Genomic DNA, 20125 nt, shown 5'->3' with positions numbered 1-20125 from the left:
CTGGTGCCCACCTGTTACAGACCACCTGAAGATGATATAAAAAACTTTTCAAATCATCTAAAACAAATATTTCTTAAAAATAACAAAGAGCACAAAATATTATTCTGTATTGGAGATATAAATATAAACTGTCTAAAGTACGATGAAGATGCCGTTACCAAAACTTTTTTTGACGATATGTTTCAACACTACATCTTTCCTATAATAAACCAACCAACCCGGGTAGCATATTTTGAAACCCTATACAGGCTCAGAATAGACAGAAATATGAGCAATCTGATTCGCTGGTTTTGAAAGAGAGGCAAGTGCGTATTTGTTGAAAAATATATATAATATCTAGGCAGATTATTGAAATAAATTACATAGTTATGATTAACTAAGTTTATCAATACAAGTTTTGTATTAGGAAATTTATTTTACTTTAGTACTCTTCAGAGTATTTAAAAGGTATCAAAATCTAATTGTACAAGTGAATTTTCACTCGTAAAAATCTCAAAATTTCAATAAAGTTTACCTTGATGATGGAGGTTTTATCTGTTGTTAATTTAAAGAAATGAAAAAAAAATTTATGTGTTGAAGTAAATTCGAAAAGATTTATAGATGTATTTCTCGTAAAATATGTTCTTGGCCTTGAAGCATGCTCAAATACAAAATTTATATACAGATGTACGAGACTACTTGTGAAGTACTTTTGCCTATAAAGGTTATATGCTGTTTTACCAGACTACTGGTGAAGAACTTTATTTATAAATTGATTTATATGTTAATTATAAAGAGTTGAACATTAGAGTTTTTAAATAAAGAAAATTTTTACTGATTTCAAAACTAGCTTACATGTTCCATGTCAATATATGAGTTCTGAGGAGATTTTGTTTTCGTGTTTTGTTTCAACCATAGTTTTGAGGAGATAGATTTATTTTTTTATTACATAACTCTAATAAAACATCGTTTTAAACCATTCAACACTTTTTGAAAATTGAAAATTTAACTTGAATTTGCATGTGTACAATTTTGCAAGATTTCTAAATGTGTTTCTCGTCAAATGTAATGTCCATGTTCTATAAAACATGATTAATACAAAGTTTATATGCGTATGCAGTCCAGACTACTGGTAAAGTACTTAAATTATGCAAAGTTTAAATTTTAAGCTGAGATGGAGGTTGTTCTAAGCTCTTTACTGCTTCTTTATACCAACTTGTTAATTATAAATATTTAAACATTTAAATTTTTGGAAAAAGAAAATTTTTACAGATGTTTTATCAAACTAGCTTACATGTTCCATGTAAATCTACAAACTCTGAAGAATTTACTGTTTAACCTAAATTTTGAAAAGGCTGACAAGGTGTATGTTAATATTTTTATTCACTTAACTTTAATAAAACATCATTTTTAAACCTTCAAACACTTTGTGAAAAATTAAAAAAAGTTTAGTTGCGTATTTTAACTTATATAAAAGTAGGATAAAAATTGTATATTAATAATCTATTAGAAAATTTAACAAAAAAAGTGATATTTATTTGTTTTTCTACTGAACAGTTCTTTTGTACAGTTATATATAAGCGTTCATATTACAAGCTAGCAAAGAGTATTGAAGTTAAAAAACTTAACCAAATGAAGGTGAGTTATAGCAATTATTATAATGAAATAAACTTCATCAAAACAAGCTTTATCATTTGAAGAAGTAAGTTTTCAAAAAAAGTTTAATTATATTACTTCAAGATAAAACATGACACGTCTCTATTTTTATATTATTATACAATAGGTATTCACAGAAATTCAAAAAATGCACACTCGATTATATTGGTTATACCAAAGATTACATAATAAAACTATTCATACAATTTGGAAAAAAAAAGATAAATAGTTTTTTACTTTCATTTTTTTTTCCCTCAGGAGTATATAGTGTTAAATAAATTGATAGCATAATAAATGTAAAATTTATCAAACTTTGTTGCTTTATTTGATATTATTTACCATCAGTTGCTATCAAAGGTAAACATTTTTTACCTATTATAGAATACAATAACCAAGATATATATATATATATATATATATATATATATATATATATATATTTCTATTTTTTTTTTACACTTAGTTTTTCAAAAAGGTGTGGTAAGTAAAGAGTTATTCCTTTTTGCAAACAGTTTACTATATCAAAACACACTTGTGGACATCAGGTTATAAATTTTTTCTTATTGCTTATTATGCTAATCTTTTATTACATTACCAAAGACAATCTAAATCAGCTCTTGCTCACAATTGCTTTTATTTTGAGAGTGTTGTAAATTATCTAGTTAAATCAAAATTTTCAAACTTAAAATGTTTCAGTGATGTATACAATTTATATATGGGAATAATTAAGGGTAAAAATGTGAAAAGAAATTAGGTTCTTTTTAAAAATAGTTTTCTTGTTATATAATAGAATTAATGGGAACTTAATTTGAAAAAACTTATATCAAGTTAATAATATTCAAATTTTTTTTTTTTTTTTTTTTTTTTTTTTTTTTTGTTATTCACCTCCTCAAGGCCGATAAAGCCACTACAGATGAGGAGGTTACTTAATAGTGGTTATAACCCTCTCTCAACTCTATAACTCCGAAACACAAGCCTTGACCAACAAGGCCGCTGCGCGGAGAAACAAGTTGAGCGCGGTACTACCAGGGACGTGGTGGGGATCGAACTCGGAACCTCCCGCTTATTGATATTACTAGGTAATTGATATTACTAGGTAAATTTTAAAACTATTTCATTCTAAGGAATCACAGCATAGTCAAGTTTTACCATCTAGTTTATAGTTTGTTACAATGGTTGTTATTTTTAAATTAGAGTTAGAGATAAAAACCATTAGGAAAACAAACTAAATTTTTTAAACCTTTATTTTTAAGAAAATATTATGAAAATCACGGATGTTTTGAGTTGTGAAGTTTTGTAAAAATATAAGTACTATATTGTATAAAATCGGATAAAAAAATTATATTTTTTTTCTTATTATTATTAGGCAATTACTCAGTTTCACTTTCATTAATCAATACGTTTTTTTGACATTTGTTTTGATTTACACTTACGCGCAAAAGCCTCTCTTTCAAAATCAGCGAATCAGATTGCGCATACCTCTGCCTATTCTGAGCCTGTATAGGGTTTCAAAATATGCACCCGGGTAACATTTAATTCAATCACTGCAATAGACAACATATTGACCAATTCATTATATGATCCTTCATTAAAAGCAGGTGTAATCAAAACGGATATATCCGATCACTTTCCGATTTACTTTTCCTTTTTTCAAGATACAAAAATAATAACTCTAAAATCAAAGTCTATAAACAAAAAATTAATAATTTAACTATTCAACAGTTTAAAGACTCACTATCGGCAGTAAGGTGGGATAGGATTTACCAAGAATGTAACCTTGGGCATACCAACTCCGCTTATAATGAATTTATAGAAATATTCTTAAAGCACTATGATAATTACTTTCTAATTATAGAACAAGAATTAAAAATAAAATACTTACAATGTCCATGGATTACCAGAGGTATAAAAAAATCTTCAAAAAAAAACAAAAACTCTACATCAAATATTTAAAAAATAGAAATGAAAAAAATCTAAATACTTACAAAGAATACAAAAATCTATTTGAAAAAATAAAAAAAAGCTCGAAGAAAAATTACTATTCAAACCAAATAAAAAATGCAACTGGTGACATTGAAAAAACATGGAATACTATAAAAGAAATAATTGGAAACAAAAAAAGTAAAATCAAATAGTTTACCTGCTCAAATAATCATAGATAATATAGAGTACAGTGACAAAAATACGATTGCTGAAAAAATCAACGAATTTTTTGTTAACATTGGCCCTAATCTTACCTCAAAAATTAAGTCTCATAACATCTCATTCAAATTATACCTAAGTGATACCTAGAGCGAAATAAAATACAAAGATCTAAACTACCAAGAACTTAATGTTGCTCTAAATTCCTTAAAATTAAATAAAACCCCAGGTATCGATGATATCTGTAGTAGAGTAGTGGCAAATGTCTTTACAACGATAAATAAACCCATATTTGAAATTTTTAAGTCTTCGATTAAAACAGGAGTTGTACCAGACAAGCTTAAAATAGCTAAAGTAGTACCAATATTTAAAACAGGTGAAACATACTTAGTTAATAATTATAGACCTATCTCAGTACTCCCTACCTTTTCTAAGCTTCTCGAAAGAGTAATCTATAACAGATTGTATGAATATTTAATCCAAAATAAAATTCTAAATAAAAAGCAATTCGGTTTCCAAAAACAATATTCAACTGAACACGCAATTCTAGATCTAGCTAACAATATATGTGATTCTTTTAATAAAAAACAGTTTGTTCTAGGCATCTTTATTGACCTTTCAAAAGCGTTTGATACTGTAGATCATGATATCTTACTTAAAAAAATGGAAAGCTATGGGATAAAAAACATAACCCTTGACTGGTTCAAAATCTAAGTAACAGACAACAATGTGTTTTTTCAGATAATTATAAACACTCAAAACTACTAAGAGTTGAGTGCGGTGTCCCCCAAGGTTCCATTCTTGGACCTCTTCTGTTTCTTCTATATATTAACGACCTTACAAATGTCTCGGATAAACTTGATGTCATTATGTTTGCCGATGACACAAACTCATTTTATTCCTCGAACTCAATCAAAGATCTTTATGAATGTATGAACAAAGAGCTTAAAAGATTCAATATACGGTTGAAACTGAATAAATTATCACTAAATACAGAAAAACTAAAATACATACTGTTTCATTCCAAAAAACAAAAAATTAATATACCAACTATCCTTCCCTCGCTAAAAATAGATAAGGTAAACATTGAAAAAACAGGAACAACTAAATTTTTTGGGATCCTTATTGACGAAAATTTATCTTGGAAAACCCATATAAGTACAATAAACACCAAAATTTCAAAAAATATAAGGATACTCTACAAAGTTAAGCCTATGTTGTCCCAACATAATCTTAAATCCCTTTATTTTTCTTACATCCAAAGTTATCTTACGCACGCTAATATTACATGGGCAAGTACACACAAATCCAAATTGAGTACTATTTATATAAGTCAAAAACACGCATCAAAATTAGTTTATAATAAAGATAAACTCACCCACGCTGAACCCTTATTAAAAACCTTGAATGCTCTAAATGTTTACCAAATGAACATCTACCAAAAATTCATGCTTAAATACAAACTTGGACTAGTCCCATCGTATTTTTTAGATAATTTCTTTCAAGTTAACTCTAATAGATATATAACAAGAGCAACAGGCAACTTCATACTGCCTAAAAGAACAACAAGTTCCTCACGGTTTTCTATTTCCTACCGGGGTCCGTACCTATATAACAAAATAATATCAAAAAATATAGAACTTAAAGTATTAAATAATCCTGCCAACTTGAAAAATAAATTAAAACACCTCATACTTAACATCAACAATTATATTGACATGTATTAAACTTAGCAACAAAATTTATACTAAAATATTTATGTGTATCACTGACTGTATACTGTTTAACCACTTCTGATTATATATAAATATAAAATAGACTTTATTTAACCACTTAAAGAGGTACTCGATGATAAGTCTTCTTAGACTTCTACGAGTTTTCCTTTACAACAACATGTTTTTATGATAAGAAACACTATTAGTTTACGTTATACTTAGTTATATTTGTTAAACCACTTTTTATTATGATACGTGGTAATATTATGTTATATATAATTTTATTTTTTACGTTGCATTATATTATATTATGTAATTGTAACGTAACGATGTGTAAATATATTGAAGTTGTATAAAAAAAAAAATAATAAAATAAAATAAAGGGACTTTAAATACATATAAGTTTTATTTATCTGCAGAAGTAAGAAGAACTCATATTTTTTTAAATTAAATTATTAGTTTTGTTACGACTGTTAAATAATCCGACTGTCGACTAACATTTTCTAAATTTGACTAATACATTTTTGAAATCGACCTAAGGTCTATTTAGTCAAGTTATGGGAATAAATTTTTTTTTTCGAAATAAATTGTAATAGAAATAATAAAGTCATTTATATTTATCTATTTTTCAACATTACGTCATTTAAGAAATTACGAAGCAAAAAAAAAAAAAAAATAAAGAAGAGGCTTTATTTTTTTATTTATTTATTGCAGGGACAACAAGATAATTTATTCCCAGACCCCAATAATTTAGGGACCGCCTTAAATACTTGCTAAATATCAAAATGTTTATACAAAGATTTCAACCTATTTACTATAGACAACATCTAGATTTTGGAGCTTCACTATTTAATTTTGCCCAGGCCAGATTAGAACGGCCCTGTATAAAATTTTTAATGTTTGTGATTTTAAAATCACAAACATAGTTTAAACATTAAAAAAATTGATGTAATACATAACCGAAAGTTTAATTAGATATAAATACTGCTGTGCTTGTATTGCCATGTAAATATATACTATGAATTTTATATAACCAAAAGCGAGTGCACAAAAAACAGTAGTTTTAAATAGTTATAATAGTACATGTAGTTAAAAAATAGTTATAATAGTACATGCTATTCTTATCAAATGAACAAACAAAAGTTAAATATTGAAAAAATTAAATTGAATAAAAAGATGTAAAAATTTTAAGTTTCTTACTCGACTAAATCGATTGTTACGATATCCGTAGTCGATTAAATCGACAGTTCGATTTCGATTTCGAAGTCGTTAACAATACTTTGAGCAGCCGTGGCGCAGTGGTTAAAGTTCTGGTTTAGAACCCAAAACTCCCGGGTTCGATCCTGGTTCTAGCCCAATAAGTGACATTGATAAGAAAGGAGGCGTGAACTTCTAGTTAAATGCTCTCCTGCGGTGCGCCGTGATAAGACCGTAAGGACTTCTGGGAGCACCTAAAAATTTAAAAAAAAAAAAAAAAAAAAGCACTAATTACCATATTATTGACCGTATATCGGGAAACTACCTTGACCCAGCGCAAGTCAAAATAGGAAAAATTTTAAGGGAAGTATAAGCTTGTAACTTGTGTGTTGATTAAGGAAAGCTGAATTTGGACTTTTAACTAAGTGGCACATTCGGACATTTAATCGATATTAACCGACTTATCATGCATTTCAATTGGTAATATATTCATTATAAAAATATTAGTTATGTTTACAATATTATTTATTAAAGTTTCATAAACTAACGAACTTTAAAACAAAATTAAACAGCAAATTAAAACAACTTAAAACAAAACTTTAAACTTTAAAACAAAACTTTGAACTTTAAAACAAAATTAAACAACAAATTAAAACAAAAAAACCGACGAAAAACCGACGCAAAAACCGACGACGAACTTTTTTGTCAAAAGCTATGTATAATATATACATAACATTATAAACTTATTATTCTTAAAAAGTACATTTTTGAATAATCATTTTTTATAAACCAAAATTATTATTTTTTAAATTATTAACGTTATTAACGATATTATTATTTTTTAAATTATTATCGTTATTAACGATATTTCAAAATATGGTGAAAAACAAGAACGGTTCATGTCTAAAACGAAAATCTAAAATCTGAAAATGCAACAAAAATGAGAAAGTTTTGCTCTTTGCAACTAATAAAGTTATATAAAAAAATATAAACAATAGCACATTTCCAACTTTCAATGAAAAATTTCAAACACCAATTTTTTAAAGCAGTGTGATAACCGGCGTAAATATTCTCGCCTCCACTTTTCTTCCACAGCAGACGGCGGCTGCCTCCCAATTAAATTTTAGCGGTAAAATTTTCTTTCTTCCACCTCCAGTGGCTTCCGCCTTTCTATTGACGGCCGCAGTCAGAGTTTTTTTTTGGAGGCAAAATGTGTTGGAGGCCGACGCCAATAAAGAGGCGGAAGCCACGTGATGGCCGCCTCCAGAAGAAATTTTGCAGGCAAAACCATTTGGGGGCCGCCTCCAATAGCTTCTACCTTCTTAGCTGGTTGCGACAGCCAAATTGGAGGCGGAAATATTTGCCTCCCGCCGGCGGATGTAATGAAAAGTAATTGCACGTTTGTCTTTAAGTTAACGAGCATTGACTATTTAAAAAATTTTTTGAAAAATTTTTTTTTTAAATGAATCGTATGTTTACAATGAATCATATATTTACAGTTTTGTCAGAGCGGTTGTTTTTCTAGCACTATTGAATAAATTTTTAATTTTTAAACGTTTTTAACTTTTAATCGCTTAATGCTTTAAAACGTGGAAAAGTAGATCAGTCTATATTTATATCAGTCTATATTTCAAAGACTTCGCTCTCCACCGTGATATTTTAAAACGTTGCTATTAATCAGGATTCTTTTTTTAAAGTAAACGGAACCGAAAGAACCCTTTTAATCAATCGTTATTGCAATGTATTAGTGCTGAGCACAAAATCCGGATCAATCCATATCCGGATTACCGATCTGGATTGATCCGGATTGAAACAAAAGTAACAATCCGTTTAATCCGGATTAAAATACCAAATCCGGTTTATTCAAAAAAAAAAATACTTGAAAAAATTAAATATAAAATTTAAAAAGCTCAACACTAATATAAACATTAAGTGAAAATTTAAAGTATTTACATTGAGTTACAACCATATAAAAAAATCAAAATCAATTTTGTTGAAAACTGTTTTTGCGTAAAAATTCCCATTTTCCCCGATTTTTTTGAAAACTACTGAAATATGATATTAGATGTAGGTAAGTACTCTGCTTAGAAGTAAGTATCAGAACTTTTATTCAGTTGTAGGATACAACTTGGGAGTTGGGTTTGGGACCTCCTAATAATTTTGATTAAAAACCCATGTTATATATTATCTATATTACAAGATGGGACATACATATACTTTTTAAAAATAACTTGAAAAAATGAAAAAAATATATTAATTGATTAGAAAAATCAATAAAATAAACTTTAACACCTTTGACTTTTTATTTTAAAACCACATGAGGTTAGATTTGGCTATGAATTGCACACAAATACGCACATAACATCTCCTTTTTTATTAATAAAAATAGTAAATACCTACTTGCTACTTTCTAATTCCTATTTCCTACCTCATAGGTGGGTATCTAGTAATAAATTGTGAAAAACTCGAAAACCCTGGTGTATTTGCTATTAGGGGTCTTATATTGAGTCGATTGTCAATAGATCTGAGATCGTAATTCGAATTATTTAGGTTGATACTTGATAATAATGAAAAAATAGCTGATTATCTCAAAAACAATGAAGCCGGATTGGATTCGAAATCCGAATCAACGGATTGAATCCAAAATCCGAATCGACGGATTGGATCCGTGAATCCGGATAAAACGGTTTGATCCGAAGTTCGGATTAAATAATTGTATCCGTAATCCGGATTGGTCAAAATAATGCGCAGCACTACAAAGTATTTATTTTGGTTGCCGTAATTAAGGCCAAAAAAATCCCTATTGTTTCAGGATGCATTTGACCCGAATTTCCGGTAGACAACAAAAAAAAGTTACAAAAACGTTTGATCAAAAGGGTTCTCTCGGTTCCGTTTATATGTAAAAATGAATCCTTAATTATTCCAATAACGCCTTAATTACTCGTATAAACTTTATACGAATAATTAAAGCTGGTAATTCTACAGTTAAGCGGCCTAAAAAAATTTTATTTTTTCGCTTGTTGCACACTTGTCTGAGGAGGCTTTTATACATTAGGAATATTAAGTGAAATAATAAAAGGAAAAAGATTGCTGCCCCATGCCAAACCCTTAGTCGATGTAGCAACACTTCCTTGTAGCAACAGGCTATAAGATAGTCGATGTAGCAGCACTCCCTTGTAGCAGCAGGCTATAAGATAGTCGATATATGTACTGAAGCCAATAAATATTCTTTTTATTTATATTAAAAAGTCACTACTTTGAGCAAGTCTTCACACAAAGCGCAACGAGCGAAAAAATAAAATTATTTTAGGCCGCTTAACTGTAGAATTACCTTAAAGCTTTATAATAAAGCTTTAAGTATGCTTTATAATAAAGCTTTAAGTATTCGAATAAATTGAAGTTTTATCAAATATTAGTTTAAAGTAATTTTGAATACAAATTTTATTTTTGTTTGCAATTATGGATTTGTTGCTATCCAATGCCATTAAAGCCAAGCATTTGCCTCATATTACGACTTACAAAGTAAAACTTTGTAATAATCTCAAAAATTTAAAATCAAAGTTTCCTGTTGTAAACAAAGATCTTCTTTCTTTAAGAAATTCTGATATGGAAGCTTTTATTCCCATGCAAAAAGAAAATGAAGACTATATTGTTTTAAAGTATGAGTTTAAACGCGTTTTTTTTATGACAAATAACCTTTAGTTAAATATGTTTTTTTTTAGTTATATTTAGTTTATATATGTTATGACTTTACAGGTCAATAAAAAATGGTAACTGTCTTTACAATTCTGCTGGTTTATTAATAAATTCATCAGATAAAACACATGAAATTCTTCGACTATTACCTTCTGTTGAGTTGTTTGAGAAAGCAACCTTTTATTCAAGATACCCAATAATCTTAAACCAAGTGGAATCTAGAAGTTTTTCTTCACTCTCTAGTGTTTTCATGGCATGTGTTTCATTTGAGTCTTCTGATTTTTTTACAGAATTAAATGATATAAATATTTCTGAACTTATAAAAAAAGAAGCCTATAACAATTGCAGAAACAATAAATTTGCTTCTTTTCTTTGTTTAATTGCATTATCTACAGTGTTAAATAAACTAATTTGGTCTGTTTATTCTGAATTTGGACTTGAAAAATATAAAAAGTTATTTTTATATTTTTCAAGTCCAAATTCAGGATAAACTCAGGATAAAGAAATTTGTCAAAAGTGATTTAAAAAGAGGATCGTGTTCAGTTTTGCCAAGTGTTCTATCACATTCTTCTGTTACCACTAATGTTCTAAATATATCTTGTCAACCTCCTAAAAATCTATTTTCAAATAAAAAATCATTAGTTCAATCACATATAAAGTTTTTCATAAATAATGAAACTAAAACTATAGATGTAAATATTGATATTACTCCTAATCCAATCTTACTTAATTGTATTCCTTGTGCATCAGGTCAGTCTTCAAGCCTTCCTTTTTATGATGTTTCTACTTACTATTAGCGCGGTAGACATCTATCTGCTGGCAAAGATGATTCAATGTTATTAGATCTAGTTAATAAAATATTTATTCCTAACTTGCCTTTTGTTTTTCCTGTTTCTGGTGGGGAAAAAAACGATCATTTTTACATAAATGGCTGCTTGAATATTCCTGGTTAGCTTACTCATAGATTGAAGCAGAATTCCAAACAATACCACAATAATCAACTTTATTCAAAAACCTTTTAAAATATGGGGTAATGCAACTCATGCTTATATGGATCACAATAATAATTGTCGACTTCATCAAATGCCAATGCATTTGATGAAGACTTCATCAAATGCCAATGCATTTGATGAAGTCGACAATTATTATTGTGATCCATATGCTGAACATGCTGCAATCTAGATCTAATTCAAAAAAAAATCTGATTGAAGTTGACATCGACAATCTAAGAAAAAAACTTATTATAAGTAATCGAAATAAATTAATTCGAATTATAAAGACAATTAATTTTCTTGGCCGCAACGATATTGCTTTTTGAGGTCATTGTGATGACAGTAAGTATCATCCAAAGGTTGGAGAAATATGTAAAGACAACGTTGGTATAGGTAACTTTGTAGAGCTTTTAAATTTTCGTATTGAAGCAGGTGATAAAGTTCTTGAGCACCATATTCGTTCTGCTCCTAAAAATGCAACTTATATATCTAAAACCGCACAAAACGAACTTATTGAATGCTGTGGAAAAACAATTGAAGAAGTTCTAATTAAGAAAATTAAAAAGTCAGGTTATTTTTCTACCTTGTGTGATGGAGCCTCTGATTGTTCTAATGCTGAACAGCTATCTCTAGTTATAAGATACATTGACTGTGATAATGTTATTTGTGAAGACTTTCTACGGTTTATTAAATGTAAATCTAGTACAACTGGTCTTAGTCTTGCGAAAAACATAATTTCTGCAATTGATGATCTTGGTCTTGATACCCAAAAATGTAGAGGTCAATGATATGATGGTGCTGGGGCAATGTCTGGTAAATTAAAAGGTATTTCATCTAGAATTAAACTCATCAATTCAAAGGCTATTTTTGTTCACTGTGCTTACCATAAACTTAATTTAGTTTTTAGTAAATCATGCAATGTTCAGAGTGTTAGAAATGCTCTTGATCAAATCAAAGATATATCATATTTTTTTAACTTATCACCTAAACGTGCTAGCTGTCTCAATAAATTCATTCTTCCTGGTCAAGCAAAATTAATTGATACATGTCGAACTAGATGGGTTCAGAAACTTAAAGGTCTAAGGCTTCATTCTTTTTAAATCTTATGACAAATTTTTCTTTTATTGTAAGCTTAGTTTTAACAAAACAAATAATGGACTATTTTTATGCCATCACTGTTGTTCTCCAAACTAAAGCATTTGATATATCACAACAGTGTAATGAAATAAATTGTTTGAAAACTCAAATTTTAGATTAAAAAAAAAAATCTATCATGTCTATCATAAGGAATGGTACTTAATTGCTCTTGACCAAACTAAGACTCCTGATGTTTCAGAAGTTAAACCAAGGCTCTGAAAAGACAAGTTTATAGAGATAATTATCCCTCTGACACAGTTTCAGATTATTTCAAATATTCCATCACATCCCCTCTTCTAGATCATTTAATTAATGAATTAGAAGATAGATTTGATGAAGGTGAGATGATTGTTTACAAAGGTTTATCTGGTATTCCTGCAACTGAATTAGAAGATAGATTTGATGAAGGTGAGATGATTGTTTACAAAGATTTATCTGGTATTCCTGCAACTGTAGTAAAAAAAAATAAAGAAAAATGTTTTTGGAAGTAAGATTTTATGGAATTTTTGCATTTTTATATATCGGATATGCCTCACCCTACATCAATTCATGCTGAGCTAGATTTGTGGGAAACATTTTGGAACAATCAATCTGTGGTCCCATCCTATTCTATTGATATGAGGGGTTTTCCAAACATTATGGAAGGTTTTTTAATAATGGGAACAATTCCAATTACTACATGTGAATGCGAGAGGAGCATTTCTATTATACGCAGACTGAAAACTTATATGCGAAGCCGCATGACAGAGTCAAGATTTAATTCTTTAGCTCTGATGTCTATTCATCAAGAAATAATTCCTGATGTAGAAAGAGTTTTAAATGTTTTTTCTGTTTTAGGGGAACGATGCTTAGAGTTGGTCTTTACCTAATATTAATTTATTAATTTCTTTTTTGTTTATTGACTATATTCGTGTATTTTATTTTATTTTATATTTAAGTTTATCTTATATTTAGTGAAAATTAGAAAAACCAACATAAAAAATTAAAAAAAAACAACCTATTAAAAAAAGTTTGGCCTAACTGGCTATCAAGAAAAAGAAAGAATCCAGAAATGGAAGACTAACCTAAGGCAACAATATTAATACTTTACATAAACTGCCTATCAAGAAAAGGAAAGAATCCAGAAATGGATGGCTAACCTTAGGCCACATGACAGTTTACAGATGGAGTGCAAAGTCCTATGGCTTACCTTCTCGTTGGTGCACTTCGTTAAATAGGTTAGACAAGTAAAAAATGTCTAATTTATGAACAGATTAGCCAAGGCAACATTTTTATTAGTTTTGTTTTATATGGGTAATTGAGAACAATGCTAAGTAATGACGAACTGCCAAAATACAGTCGACGATATTTTTTTGCAACCTTCCCTCCCTCCCCCTCGATAGCCCGGGGGAGGGGTTTACAAAAAAATATCGCCGGCTATATTTTGGCAACTCGAAAAAAAACAGGCAACACCCACAAAAAATCCTGCATCCGCCCCTGAAGTATATATATTTAAAGTTTATAAATTTTATTTTTTTTGTTGTAATTTGGCAAAACTATTGGCGTAATAAAGCGTGGTCGCAAATTTCTATTAAACATTAGCAGATATTCTTTGAATATTTTTTACAATATCCAATTATTAAAAATAAGTATTTAGCGTTATGGCAAATGATAAAAAAGATAAAAATTTAACATGTCGACTTGTTCTAAAAAACTTCGACCAAAATCAGTCAATCAAATTACTTATTTAAATTTTTTTTTTTTTTTGTCAAAAAGATTCATTCACCAATGGCATAGGAGTAAAATTTCAGGCTTTCAACTTTTGTTTTGAATAATAAAACTACTAATTTATTCTACTTAATTTATTATTTAAAAAAAAAATTAGAATTTTTTTAAATACTCAAAACTTTTGCAAATAATCAAATAAAACTTGATGTCAAAGATTTATTATTTGTTTCTAGTTAATATTTAATTGCTTTAAAGCAAGCGAGCAATTATTTTTCATTACATCCGCCGGCGGGAGGCAAAAATCTCCGCTTCCAGTTTGGCGGCCGCACACAGTTGGGAGGCAGAAGCTATTGGAGGTGGCCTCCAAATGAATCTGCCTCTACAATTTTTTCTGGAGGCGGCCACCAATGGCTTTTGCCTCTCTAATGGCGTCAGCCTCCAAAACATTTTGCCTCCAAAAAATAACTCTGGCTGCGGCCCCCAATAGAAGGGCAGAAGCCACTGGAGGCGAAAGAAAAAACATTTTGCTGCTAAAAATTGAAAGGGAGGCCGCCGCTAATAGCTTCCGCCTCCCCAAAAAGTCGGCCTTTCGGCAGAAAGTTACTTTGCCGCCGGGCGGCGTTGTCAACTTTGTTTTAAAGGAAAAAGACAATTAAAGTGAAGAATATTATGCTTAATATTCTCCTGTTTTTGCCTTAATGAAATCTTGAAAGCGACAAATAATAAGTGATAAATAAATAAGATTTTGCTTAAATAAATAAGAAGTGCTTAAAAAAGACTTTTCGGATATTGATTCTGTAACACACCTCTTTTTATAATATATCATATAATTTATAATTGTTATTTTTTTTTAATTGATAAAATTTAATAACTTTCAAATTTAACTGAAAGTTAAATGAAATTTTGCAATTATTACCAAATTCAACTGAAAAACCGAATTTCTATTTTAAATTAAAAGTCGCAAGCCGAATAAATATTTGCCGTTCCTTAGAGTTGAAACTGGTTTAAAATTGTTGCAAAGCCTAACTTTTAAAAAATTCTAATGAGTGTTAACTTTATAGGATTGAAATATATTTATTTGTAAATTTATTCACTTATAAATAACTAATATTTACAAATTTATTGAAATCCAAAGTAATAAAAATAATTCGCATTATAGAATTTCTTTTAAAATGCAAATCTTAATTAAAGAGCTTTTTTTAAAAGGAAATTTTGCTCGAATATGACAAAAACAAAGACGTCAGAAATTTTTATAGTATTATGTTTCAAAATGGATTTATTCCAACTTTAAATAAATCTACTCGAATAAGAAAAAATAGTGCCTCTTTAATTGATCAAATTATAATTAACAATTTTAAAAACATCAAAATTAAAACTAGAATATTCATAACAGAAATATCTGAACACTTTCTGGTTTTTATAGCAGCACAAAAATCGGTAAATCAAGTTTCTGAAAAATTAAAAACGAGTAATTATGGAAGCTTCTCTTGTTACATTTATTAGCCTTATTTATTAGCCTTGCATCGACAACAAACTGGAAATTTGTTTTGATAACTAAAAATGTCAATGAAGCTTATGATTAATTTCATCATATATTTCATCATATATTTCAATGTCAATACAATAAAGCATTCCCAATAACAACTAAAATTAATAAAAAATGTTAAAAAATCTTTGGATAACACCAGGAATCATAAAATCTTCCAAAAAAAAAGCAACGATTGTATGAAAAGTTTATAAAAAAGAACTTTTGAAAATGAAACAAAATATAAAAACTATAATCGTCTTTTTGTGACGATTGTAAAAGCTCAAAAAAGTTTTACTATTGCAGCCAATTACTAAAAATGATCTACAAAAAACTTGGAACACAATTAAAGAGGTTATAGGTAGAAAAGATATGAATTTGAGTTGTTTAACAAAAAAGCTAATTATAAATGACTGTGAAATTATTAACGACGCAATAATTACAAATTTGTTTAACCACGCATTTGTTAGCACAGGTCCAAGTTTAGCATCAAAAAAAAAAAAAAGAAAACTTGTTTCAATCATATTTAAATTCTAATAATAATACAATGGACCGTAATATGCTAACAGAAATATAATTGGTTAATTCCGTGTACATACTTAAATCAAATATAAGTAATGGAGTTGATAATGTAAACAGTAATCCGGTAATTAAATCAATACCTTATTTAAAAATCCCGCTTTTGCATACAATTACACTCAAAAGAGGCACTTTACTGATCAGGCAATTGTTCATCTTGTTCAAGATATCATTAAACTATTTGATAAAAATGAATATAAATTAGGTGTATTTATTGATTTCAGTTAAGCTTTTAACACCGTCGATCTTTATATTTTATTAACAAAATTAGAAAACTATAGTATTAAACATATAAATATTGCGTGGTTTAAAAGCTTTTTGTCAAATAGAAAACAATGCATTTCTTATAATGAAGGTAAAACGATCAATGTGAACATAACATGTGGGGTTCCTCAGGGATTTATAATGGGATCACTCATTTATATTAATGATGTAAACAAAGCTTGTACGGAACTAGATACAATTTTATTTGCAGATGACACAAATCTATATTATGCGCATTGGCATTTTAGATAATTCCAGCCTGACTTACAATACTTTTCAAAAAAATTGTCTTTGATTTAAAAGATGTTAATTTTTCAAAAATTAACATAAATTGTAAATTAAAAAATATATTAGAAATGTCACTTTTTAGCTGACCGGACCCATATAATACGGGTCTTTGTAAGTCGATTCCATACCAACCTTTTCTACAACTTTTCCTTATGTACATATGAATATATATATATATATATATATATATATATATATATATATATATATATATATATATATATATATATATATATATATATATATATATATATATATATATATATATACAGTACTGGCCAAATTACTACAATAATTGACAAAAAGCTTGTTTTTTACACTTAAAACTGGTTTTTATTCCTCATGTTCAACATAAATGCCCAAATTTAGCAAACATACATCTTCTGTGTACAATTTACTCAGTGTACATATATTTTAAGTATTTGGTTGCACCACTCTTGGCTTTTATAAGCGCTGCAATTCTATTTGGCATACTTGCATCGTATTTGGAATGTAGCTGTGTAATATTCGGGTTGTGAAACCATGCATGATTAATGCGTTTGCTTAGGTCACGTTTGTTAGTGGTGGTGACCTCGTTTACACTGTATTTCAGATTGTGTCATGTTCTGCAATTGGGATCATATCAGGACTACTTACTAGCCAGGGCATCGTCTCCATACCGACGTCCAGGTCCTTTGAAAGATTTGGATATCTTTCAAAGGACCTGGACGTCGGTATGGAGACGATGTCCTGGCTGGAAGGTAGTGACTTTAGTCGGATGTTTGACCTTCTGTACCAGACACTGTATAAGAAATTCTTCTCCTGGTCTTCTTCTTACATAGCGGGAATTATTGGCCAATATTTATAGTTTGGCCGTGGCGCAGTGGTTAGAGCACTTGCTTTATAAGCAGGAGATTCAGGTTCGAAACGAGCTCTGGACAAATTTTCGCGTCACGGTAAGGAAGAAGGCGTGAATGAAATGCACTTCCACAGTGCTCTGTGACGAAACCGTTAGGACTTCTTGGAGCATCTAAGAAAAAAGAAAAAAAATTTTCCAGTGCTGATTCATCAGAAAAACATACCTTAAACACACACATGCACATATACAGTCGATTACACAAATTACTGTTGTAGGATTAGAGTTATTTCAATTAATCTTATTCTAGTAATTTAAGTTAAGCTTAGTTTAATTTGTTTGTCACTAATCAAACTTAAAAATTATTTTTCCGGACAGTATGGAAATAATTAAACATTTAGACAACTCGCCATTTTCCAGTCCTCCAATGTCTGCGTGGTAAATTGTTTGGCCCATAATAATCTTTTTTTCATCATTGCAGTGGTCATTTTTGGTTTCTTTCTTGGTCAATATGCCCTCAAACCAGCTTCAACTAATCTTCTTTGCACAGTCCTGCTACTCATCTGAACACCTAAAGTGTTCATTTCAATCATCAATCTTCGTGATGTTATCACGGTTAGATTAGAGAGTCTCATCAAAGCTCAATCATCTTGTTACGAAGATATTCGCTTTCTTCTGCATTTTCCTTTACGTTTTTACCAGCTGAGCCATGCTGCAAGTTCAATTTTATACTTGACACGATTCTCTGAGTCACCCCACATTTTAAAGCTATCTGACATTGATCAAGCTCTGTATTCTTCAAGAGAACCTTAATCTGGCCCCTATTACGGGGAGCCAAGTCACTTTTTTTTCCATTGCTACTAAAGTAAATAAATAAAACAATTAAACAATGAAGACAATGTTAATTTTGCACATGCAGTTGGTGGTCTGGTTTCAGGACCTCAAATCGAGTCATTTTTGATTGGCTGACTGCTTGCAAAATAATCCCTGACTTATAGCAAATAATTGAAAAAAATGAATATTGATACCTAAGAACATGACTAACGTATTTTTTAAATTTTCAAAGTAAAAAATCTAATATGCAGGCACTAAAATCCCACAGGCATGTCCCAGGAATAATATAAAGTATAATACTTATTTGATATAATGCATTGTAATGACAAAAAGTACAAGTAAAGTCTAATTTTGATATTTTTCTCAATTATCGTCATAAAATGACCAGTACTGTATATATATATATATATATATATATATATATATATATATATATATATATATATATATATATATATATATATATATATATATATATATATATATATATATATATATATATATATATATATATATATATACATATATATATTAGGGTGGGTCGAATTTTTTTTTTATGAAACATGGAAATAAAGTTGCATTTTGTTGTCTAATTAATGATATTTAAAGGAAATGTAATAAAAGTTTGATTTAGTTTTGCCAACTTTAATTTAAATTTTACGCCAGGTCAAAAGGATGCTATTTTACAACAGTTGTATAATTGTAGGATAAAAACATTAAGATTTAGATTTTTTGATGATTCTTATTAATAATATTATATTAATAGTATACAGAACTTTACAAAAGTTTAGAGCACCCTACGAAATATAAGACTAAAAGCTGTTAGTGTTGTCGTTTTTTTTTTTAACATCCAATTAACATGACCCTACGCTTCATTATAAGATATATACTTGTATATATTACGTTTAAATTACATTGTTTTGCAGAAGAGAAAAAAAAGAGGAAGTAAAATATGCAATTTACCGATAATTTATGCAGATAAGAAATTGATAAAGAAATTGATCCGAATGACACAAATTGCAGTGATAATGAACAGTCAAAGTCAGATGAAGAATATTTGTCAATTGAGTTGTCAGATGATAAAGTGATGTCAAGTTATGAAGTGATGTCAAGTGATAATGAGATGTCAAGTGATGACATCTCATTATCATTTGAAAAAGAAGAACATTATGTGATAGTGTCATTTCCGCAAAATAAATATGTCAATCATGTCACGCCACAAAGTAGTAAAGCTGTCAATATTGCACAAGAGATATTACTGAGCATTAATAACATTCAAATCATCAGACTCTTTAGCAGCAGTTGCTTGCGATGGTCCTGTGAATAACACAGGTCAACACAATGGAGTAATCAGAAAATTAGAAAAAACTCTTGGGAGAACATTGCAATGGTTGGTCTGCTTGTTACATGCAAATGAACTACCTTTTAGAAAATATTTATCCGTTCTGGATGGTGGACATTCAACAGGTCCAGCTACTTCAAAAGGTAAAATAGACATTGCACTAGATTTTGATCCAAAAGATTTAGTTATTGTGAACTTAAAACATATACCTGGTAAAGTTGAGGATGTAACTGTTGA

General features: G+C 29.0%; 1 protein-coding gene across 1 annotated transcript; it reads left to right on the top strand.

Moving 5' to 3' along the window:
- Positions 1 to 13041: 13041 nt before the first annotated feature.
- On the top strand, positions 13042 to 13383 carry LOC136089793 (52 kDa repressor of the inhibitor of the protein kinase-like). The gene has a single exon (XM_065815881.1). The coding sequence runs from the start codon at positions 13042 to 13044 to the stop codon at positions 13381 to 13383; it is 342 nt and encodes a 113-aa protein (XP_065671953.1).
- The last annotated feature ends 6742 nt before the right edge of the window (positions 13384 to 20125 follow it).

The sequence above is a fragment of the Hydra vulgaris genome, chromosome 13, assembly GCF_038396675.1.
Source record: "Hydra vulgaris chromosome 13, alternate assembly HydraT2T_AEP".
Classification (NCBI taxonomy): domain Eukaryota; kingdom Metazoa; phylum Cnidaria; class Hydrozoa; order Anthoathecata; family Hydridae; genus Hydra; species Hydra vulgaris.
This window is presented reverse-complemented; position numbering and strand designations above follow the sequence as displayed.

Excerpts from the sequence above, each read along its gene's own strand:
- LOC136089793 (XM_065815881.1), top strand. The coding sequence starts at position 13,042 with ATGCCTCACCCTACATCAATTCATGCTGAGCTAGATTTGTGGGAAACA.